Here is a 9,662-nt window from a genome sequence, read left to right as displayed (position 1 = left end):
TGATGGTCATAAATGCCTGCCAGTTGCGAAGCACCTGAATCTCGATCATGTGACTGTGGGACGCTGCAACGGTCATGTGAAGCCCCATTGTAACTTTGAATGGTCACTGAACAGGGCAGTTGTTAAGTGAGGTCTAACTTAAAGGATATCTATGTTTTTAATTCATGTTTTAAAATAAATGGATAGATAGATGAAGAAACAAATGAACTAACAAACCATTAAACAAACGAACCAGAGAAAGTGACATTTATTTCATGCATTTATTTACCATTCTTGAATATATATATTGTATATACTCAAAATGCAAATGGAATCATTCATAGGTGCTCTACATTTTTATGCCCACAGCATTCCCAGGTGATAGATAAGGGTGGGGGTCTTCTTAAAGTCTCCTGGTTGGTAGAGTTGATTTCGGCGTGTTAGCTCTAGGTAGCCCCTCTACTTAGCACAGCACACTAGTCTTCGTTCTCATTCAATAAAAGAAAATTCACACACGACCAAGAGCACTTCTTCACAGGATGCAGAGTGCCACTCTCCGTGTTTATCTGCTATCACACATGCCTTGGTTCCATCAGCGTTGTTTGGTTCTCCCTCAGCCCAGTGGGTGAACTTTGGTGAATCCTGGATGACAAGATAGGCTGTTTTGTCGTGCCTTTCCAAAACGCTTGCAAAGGCCTTATTCTCATTTTCTAGTTGAGGAGAAGGAATATGGCCACCGGCTTCGGTACATGTCAAGTTGAGAATTTCAAAGTTCCTTTCTTGCTTGTTAGTCACGTATAACCTTTCACTGCCACTTCCAAAAGACCGAGCTAGAAACACAATAAACAAGCAAACGTTTGATTGTACAAAATGCTCTACAGATCATGTTTCTTTCACTTGAAAATTTGTTTCCCCCTCCCTAGATACAGGGCAGCAAGCAGATTTTACAAGAAGAGAAAGCAAGAAAGTTACATTTTAGTACTTAGTTCTGAAAGGAAGTACCATGAAGAGCAGCAGAGAGAAAAATCAAGGAATTGCAAATGGGCCAAACAACAGACACCATTTCGCTTTTAAAAAATGCAATAATCTGGTCCTTTATTATTTGGAGAAAAGCACGGTTCTGGACATTCAACCAAGCTGTCCTGCTTCTGATTTCAGAATAGGACCTTACTCTAGTTTTCTGCTGAAAATACCCATCTTCCCAGGAGTGCCATTTAATGTAAACAGTGTGCTTGTGGGCAAGAAGCTGAGCAGGAAGCTTGCTGGCATTTCTTCAAAAGAAAAGTGGTTTGCTTAAGCAAGCTCTTTCAGATGCACGCGATCCTAGAATGTATCCTAAAAGGTGTAATGTGTCCTAAAAGAGCAGAAGACTCTATGCGACAGCATTTGTCAAACTTCAGAACATATCTGGGAAGAAAGCATGAAGCGGGGGTGGGGTGGGTTTTGTATTTGGGATTTTTATTCCTGTAAGCCTCCCAGAGTCACCATGAGTGAATTGGACAGCCATATAAATTGCTTAAATAAATAAATAAGTAAGAAGAAGAATCTGTACATGTTTCAGCGTCCTTCTGAATAGGAAAGGTATTGGAAACTTGGAAAAAGGGACTATTGGCAATGTTCTGAATTCATAGGATGGACACATTCTGGACTGGGTGCACGTACAGAATTTCTCTGCTATTCCTGAAAGGATCCTGATTTTTTCCCGACTTTTGCAGGGTCTGAAAAAAATGCCTCTTATTTAAGGAATGGACTCAGTCACCTCAAGGTGACTCTTGAAGGGGCATTCTTTTTACAGGGAAATGGAAAAATCAGGGATCTTTAATGGATAGCATTTGTTCCAAATGATTAATACTATTTCATTTCCTCCTGAAAAAAAGACACAGTTCCGTCAAGAGGAGCAATCAACTTACATCAGTTGATACGTTCTCCAACTGAGTTGGGCAGCAAGGCAATGCAGATTCTTCAGACATAAACTCAGTAATAGTTATTTGTTTGTTTGTTTGTTTTATTAAACAAATTTATATAGCTGCCCAACTCACACACGATGACTCTGGGCGGCTTACACAAACAAAGTTACAGTAATAATGACAACATTATTACAGCAATAATTGGCAACCCCCCCCCCCAAAAAAAAAGTTGAAAAAGGGCTACCAAATTTAGACTTCAGAACTTCAGATGACTACCAGGTGGCAAACAAAAGATACCGAAAACTGTAGCCCTTTGCTGCCACTTGTGATCATCTGAATTTTTGCAGCACCAGATTTGGTATCTTTACTTTGAGTAATACTCAACATGAGTAAGTTTCTCACTGTTAGCACATCCAAATGAATGTTAAATCATTCAAGAGATCTATAGTTTTTTGGCCATTCTCTACGCAGTTGGGAAAAGAGCACAGAAAGAGTGTGGGAGTATCTATCAGGCATTTGGAGGCTGCAGACAGAGGTACAAAGCTGAAAACTAGCCTAAGAGAGGATTCATATGTGACTTTTGTTGTTTTCATTCCATAGGACAAGACACAACCCAGCAATAAGCAATAAGGGAAGCCCATAAGGGAGGGAGGGTAAAACGGTGGCCTCAACCACACACTCAGAGCCCCACATTTTTCTACATATGTGGCATGTGTGATAGGCTAAAAAAAGATTGCACAGTCACAGCCACCATCTTGACTACTTTGACCCCTGCCCCTATAGACACTCTGGTAAGAGAGAGGTGGCTAGAATTCAACACGTAATTTGGAGGAAAAGCCAGGTTTTCAAGTACCTTACCTTTGTGGACTGTAAAAAAGGCATTTGACACGTGCTCTACTTTTTCTTCAAGTTTGTGTACTTTTTCAACCAAAGAATGCAGGACTAGGAAGGAAAACAGCATCACTTTAATGGAGTCGCAGAAGGCAAGCCGAGTTAAACCAAACTGCTCCTAATAGGTTGGCATTGAAACAGTCAACATCTACTCTTTCTTGGACTTGCCTACTCTTCCTTCAGTTGAATGCTCGGCATCTCAGCTTAATATGTATCAGAAGAATGCATGAAACATCTTGGGGTGGGGTAGGGGTTAGATTATTGCCTCACTCTCAAGCCTACCTGGACCTTCCCCCATGTGAACAAGAAGGAAGTCGGCAAGTCTGCTTTGCTGACTATTCCATTGCAGGTTCTGAAGGCTCTTCCAAAGAATAGGCGTCCTTGCATTACAAGTATAGCTTCAGCCCTGATATGCTTATTTCTATGGTTACGATCTGTTTGTTGGTTTGGATTTAGGGAATAAAAGATCTCTGAGGAGCTCTTTTGCCAACTCTGCTTTCCAGGAGCCTTTTTTGCATTCAGATAACAAGGAATTGCATGCCTGCCTTCCCACTTCTGCCCATGTGCTAAGCCCCCTCCCCATTCTCATATACTGTATGGGGTTAGGAGTATCACTTTGTCCGTCAGGATCCGTTTCATGTCCGTTGGCCAGAGATGTCCCCAAAAGAAGAAGACTGGACACCAGAATCAGATGCATCTTTTGACCGTGCAACCTATACAAATCATACAGACAGAGTTACTATGGCATGCAAGTGATTTTAAACTTTAGATTCACATTGTACAGGTAATACATATCAAAAGCATCATTTCATGCACTGTCTACAATCTATGCAAGCCCAGTCTAATCTAAGACATTTTGATACATATCTGCAGAAATTACTGTCTTCAACAAACTACAAGCATCCATTAATCATACTTTCTAGCCCATCCATTAAACCTAGGGATGAACATTCCAGCAGGATGCCTCTTAGAAACTATAATGTTCTTAATTAGCTATCGTACATTACAAGCAAGTTGTTATTTTGCACTCACACTGGGATTTCTGCTGTTCTAGATGAGGCTCACAGAAACTGCTTTCTGTCCAGTGCAAGGGTACTTTTATATCAGTCATGGATTGGGCAACATGAGTTCTGTGCAAATTGATTGCTCAAGGTGGTGCCACTGTCTTTTACCACCAACCCCCATGGTAAATTATGGCTGTTTATTTAAGAACAGTCTGGCCTTTCTCATGGAATGTTGAGAAAATCTGGAAATTCTCCAGTCAGAAGGGATCGAAAATATGAGGAAATACTGGACACTACAGGGTGTGTGCGTGTGAATGAATGTCCCTGAAAGATTTTGCAATGCTTTGCAATAAAACACCAACCCTTTACATTTCATAGCTTTGCAGAAAGATCCTTTCATGTTTACACTAAACAAATCCAAAATTTTGCAAACCACTATCTTCCACTTAGACAGAAAGAGATACCTTGAAAAAGGCTGGAAAATTCTTTCATTTTAGCTGGTGCTTGGACTGGTAGAGATACTGAGACAGAGTTGCGGGAAGCTCAGCTGATAAAATGGATTTGCTTCTTCTGAAAATAATGTTTGGTGCTTGGAATACTCCTGAACAGATTTAGAGGGTGATTTTTAGTGGTTAGAATCTGACAATTTCAATTTTTCTTGTTCCCTACAAAACAGTCCTCTGAGAGAGGGTTGAGAGAGGAGGACTGGCCCAAAGTCACCCAGGAAACCGCCATGGCTCAGAGGGGGCTAGAACCGAGGTCTCCATGCTCCTAGTCCAGGACCTTCACCCCACTGTCTCTGCATCGGGCTACTCTTCTGGGAAAACACTCCCTGGAAATATCCTCTTGTTGTGGAATTTTTGCCAAAGACAGGAGCACAACGCTGAGGAGAAGAACCATGTTGATCTTTGGGTGCCAATGATCATTGGGTGCCTGTTTTCAAGAAGGAGAGACCCTGAACGATAGAAAAACATAGAATTTATACACTTTTGAGGTTGAGAGGTGGAAATCTGAGCGATCTGATTGGAGGATAGGTTTGGATAGGTGTTAAATGGGGGATAAATGATTTTTCTATTGTGAGATAAGAACCACAGCAAACCCTTAAGCAGACGGGGATGGCCCTCCCGTTGTTTCAATAGGATAGTGCTAAGAGGCTATTTTTGGCAGTGGAACCTGGTCACTCTTGGTTGTGCAACAGCTTGAAGCGGATCCTGTTTTGCATGAGTAAAGAATGGCAGGAAGTGGAGAAAAGAGATTGCAGGAGAGGCAAGAGGGAGGGGGCAGAAAGAGAGACAAGGGGAGGGGGAGTAAAGAGGTTCCTGCAGAAGAGTCAAGGGGAAGGGGGAGAGAGTTTCCAGCTTTATTTTATTATTTTTCCATCACACTTTGCTCATCTTCAGAGGAAATTAACCAAACGGAACCCTTTTTTATGCATATTCTCCATCTTTCTTAATCTTATACTTTTATTTATCAGTAAGCTTGTTTGTGTGCGTGCCTGTGATATCTTTTGCCCCTCCTTTCAATATTGAATGCTTTCTCTCTTTCCTCTCATCCTTTTTTAGAGCAAGAGATACTTAAGAATTAGGAATTGGGACTCTCCTTTAATTTAGAAGAGAATTTTTACAAAGTGATGAAGTTATATGTCACCGGAGAAATTGTCTAGGATGTATAAAGGTACTTCTAATTATTGATATAAATGTGAAAAGCAGGAAGGACACTTTATCATGCATGGTGAACATGTGAAAAAGCAAAAAAAATATTGGACACAAATATATACAATGATGCAAGGAATTTTAAAAATTAATATTCAGTTGAAACAAGAACTTTTTTAAAATTAGGATTAATGGATACTCAATTAGAAAAGACTTGTGGATGATTGTTTTTATATATGGTTACTGCGGAGGGGTTATTATATGCACAAAGATGGAAAAATACAGAAGTACCCACAATGGAAGAATGGATTGTGAAGATGGCAGAACTTGCAGAAATGGCAATATTGACCTGTTTGATTAGGGACAAAACAATAAGAACTTTTATAAAAGATGGGTAACCTTTTATGGACTTTTTGCTGAAAATGGACAAAAATGAATTGGTGATTTCTGGATCTGCTGATTGAAAAGGGTTGAATACGGGAAAACTGGAAATATATAATGTAATTTGAAAGGGGGAGAGATGATAAGTTTGTATCTACTGTAAAGAAGATCAGAAGCCGTGTCTTTATCTCTTTTCTCTTTTTCTTTCTTTACCTGCATTGTTTCTAGCATTTTTTTCCTCTTTTTATTTTCTCTTTATCTACTCTTTCTTGTTTATCTTTTAATTATGTAAAAACTTTAAATAAAAATACTTGACATAAGAATTAGGAATTGGGGCAGTATTGGAATCAATCATATTTTAGCCCAAGTAGAAATATTGGCACCCTTTTGGTGGAAAACACTTCTTGGCGGCAGCTAGACTTCCTCTATTGCAATTGATCCTGTCATGATAATATTTGGCCAAGCAAGTTAAGAGGTGGTGGGAAAGTTTTGAACAGTGGGTATTATTGCCCATGTCCCAACAACAATAGGAACTGGCAGGAAGTTCTCAGTCAGGTTGGGCAAAGATAGCCTGCAGTTGAAAGGAGAGACTTCTTTCCAACTTGGAAAAAGCCCCAGAGAAGCTTTTCTGTAATTTAAATTTAGGGACTACCCTCCCAAGACAAAAAAGTGCATTTTGCAAGAATTCTCCCACCACCAGCTCTCTTAAAACCTCCTATCCTCTGAAATAAACACCTGTAAATGGCAAACATTGTCAAAGGGGAAGACCCAAAGAATAGTTCCCTGTTTAAGCCACAGTCGGTAGCAACAGCACCTACAGAATCCAGAGGTTCTTTCTGTCAAAATGATGAAACTTGTGTCATGACATCAAGGAGAAGCTCCACCTCTTATGTGGTGACATCATGACAATCTATAATAGGAGATGAGCTTACATCATTCTTCACATTTTGTCATTTGCTGCCCCCTCTTGATGCCCACATTTGGAACAATCTATAATTCCAGGGTTCAAGTTTGTCCTGCTGCTGATCTTAAACATAATTGTGTCTGTAAAGTCTTTTGCTAGGATAAACATTGATAATATCCTCTCTATAAGTAGCCCTTATGCATCAATCAATCAATCAATCAATCAATCAATCAATCTCCTTTCCTCCTAGGTCTCAGTCTGGAAAGACAGAATTGAAAAAATACTTTTGGTCTGACACCTTATCGATGGTTTCCCAAATCCTAAAGTGTTTGGTTTAAGAAGAAGCTTTAACATTACATTTTATTTCTAATTTTGTTTTGTTTTCCCTGTCAATAGATGAACTTGGTATATCCTTCCTTAAAGTGAATCTCTTCCCAAAATTGCACGCTCCATTTACCTTTTTTAGAATTCATCTTTTGTCTTTCTTCATTGAATTGAATGCATTAAATGCCCCGTGGATTGTTAACTGTTTAAGAACTTAACCTGTAACCTGCTCTTTGTATTTACTCATTACCAAGTGACTATTACTGGATTGCCTTATGTGTCACTAGCCTCAAATATTATTTAATATATTGGATTGACTTGTTATTAATGATAGTTGCATTTTTGGACCTCTGGAATTCATAAGCCTGATTAATAACCTTTAGTGTTCAAGATCCCAACCAAAGTGACACTATATGGAGGCCAGAGATCATAGCACAACCTTTGTACATCAACCTTTGCAACAGAGTCAGCAGATTTTTTCATAGAGATTGCGGGGGGAGGGGGATTTAGAACCTGACCTGTTTTCAGAGATACTAACAGTTCAATGGTGGTTTACACAATTATAGCAAATTTGCCCTGAATACAATCCAGAGATAGCCCCTGGATGAGAAGAAGTGTTTTAAAGGAAGTGACTTTTCTCAACTTTTCTCAACTTTTGAGAAAAACAGTTATTAAGAAATCTCTCTTCATGCATACAACACAGAATTTTCCAGTTTGATATTTTCTCATTGCTTTTATTATAATAAATTAAAGGGTAAAGTCCTGGTGATCCTAGGGGTACATGCATGCAGTTTTCTGGCAACAATACAGAAGTAGCTTGTGATTATCTTCTTCAAGGAAACTTTTTCAACTTCCTAGCATAGCTGACAGCCCTGGAGTTCCTTAGTAGTCTCTTACTCAAGTTCTAACCAGGTCTGACTCTGCTTAGCTTTTTGGAATCAGCTCTTTAGTGCTCTCTCTCTCTCTTTAACTATTATTGATATTTTGTATAATCTAATAAGCAAATATTTTGTATGATCTACTCTATTGTGTAATTTTATTATTTTACTTACTTTGTTCTGTTTTTGCTAATAATATTCCCTTTCCATAATTAGAAGAAGCAGAGTAACATAAACCAATTAAAACAAATTTCACAATAGGTTAGATTACGTGAGCTTTTATCCAACTACCCTTTTTTTTCTGTGGGTAATTTTTCCAATGATCCATTATTACAGCACTGAATCTATTTCTATCTACTCATTGCCAAATTCAACATACACCCAATGATGTGACCTGAAGGTTACATACCCCTAAGACTGAGGAAGACATTGCCCCATCTAGACGTTCCCTGCTTCATTCTCATTTCCCCAAGAAATCAGTTTAAATGCTACGCTTCGACATTTTTGATATTAGCAATCTGGCTCTATGGTTCTTCACATGGATAGTGTAGACCTGTATAGATGTGGCAGGATCTTAAATGGCCTCCACCGCTTAACACATCTAAACTCTCTCTCTTAACTTCACAGCATCATCAACAAATCAGTGGCGTTCTCCACATTATAGTAAGTGACACACGTAGAACAGGAACCGTTCTGTATCCTGCAAAAGCTGCTTTTAATGTTGGGGATAGCAGCCTGCATAAGCATTCTAGATGTGCTTCAAGATAGTGATTCATGCCACGGGAGCATGATTTGCTTCATAAAGAAAAGAGGATATCAATTCTCCTTGAATCATTTCAGCCGAACAATTCAGGTGGCTCAAAGTTCTTCAGGCCAATGCTGGGGGAGAACTTACATCTCAGCCCTTCCATCAAAGGACATCTCTGAAGCTTCTGAGAGTTATCTCTGTTCCTCCATTCTCCTAGAAGAAGAAACTAGTTTGCTAAGAACCAGTAGCTAAACCATCTGTCTAGCAAGGAAGTCAGTAAAACCCCCCTTTGTCTTTCCTTTGGCTGTATGACTTTTTTTTTTAAGTTATACCCTGTGTTATAATTACATGCTTTCTTTCTTCAGCTTCCTATAGTGGAGGAAAGAAGAATCAGTTCCCTGGCTTCTCAAGTTCTGTTATCATACTTCCAAAAGCATTTGATGTCATTCAGTTCCTCCCCACCCCGCATTTTTTTTTGTTTAAACACTGCATCAGTAGGCATCTTTATACTCTCAGAAATGTGGCATTATCATAAAATACCTGGCATACTGGCTTATGGGGACTTTGCCAACCTATCTGTCCCCTCCTTAATTTCAGTCATAGCCAATTAAGATTAAAAACTCTTGTTTCAAAAACGGGTGTGGAGGTAGATCCTTATCCCAAGGCAATCCATTTTTATTTCTCAAGCCAAGGGACTGGACTATTACAGAATGCATGCCTTCAATGTCTGAAGAAGACTAGAGAAAGAACAAAGCTGACACAGGCTATTCTAAATATAAGGAAGCCTGACTTATTTTCAGCTAGGCTAAATTTTTGTTTCCATATATTCTGTTCTCGGTTCCCCCAAATCTATAATTATAAATTATTCAATTGCTTAGCAAACCTTGAGGTGTATGCGTGTTTGTGATTTACTAAGTGATATGGATCAAATATATTATCATGTCTCCAGCGATGGAGTAACCTTGACTGATCTCACCTGACTGGTACTTGGATG

At 39.2% G+C, this 9,662-nt stretch overlaps 1 protein-coding gene across 1 annotated transcript; it reads right to left on the bottom strand.

The window, feature by feature from the left end:
* Positions 1-241: 241 nt before the first annotated feature.
* Positions 242-3,916, bottom strand: LOC103057958 (phospholipase A2 inhibitor alpha-like protein). The gene is made up of 4 exons (XM_007420743.3): positions 3,810-3,916; positions 3,393-3,490; positions 2,745-2,828; positions 242-809 (listed from the first exon to the last, which is right to left on the bottom strand). Exons 2-4 carry the CDS (start codon positions 3,472-3,474, stop codon positions 469-471), a joined length of 507 nt encoding a protein of 168 aa, XP_007420805.1. The 5' UTR covers positions 3,475-3,490; positions 3,810-3,916; the 3' UTR covers positions 242-468.
* Between the last annotated feature and the right edge of the window lie 5,746 nt (positions 3,917-9,662).

The sequence above is a fragment of the Python bivittatus genome, unplaced genomic scaffold, assembly GCF_059951505.1.
Source record: "Python bivittatus isolate LINGU-HERP-01145 unplaced genomic scaffold, Pbiv_v1 ctg000050_np1212, whole genome shotgun sequence".
Classification (NCBI taxonomy): Eukaryota; Metazoa; Chordata; class Lepidosauria; order Squamata; family Pythonidae; genus Python; species Python bivittatus.
This window is presented reverse-complemented; position numbering and strand designations above follow the sequence as displayed.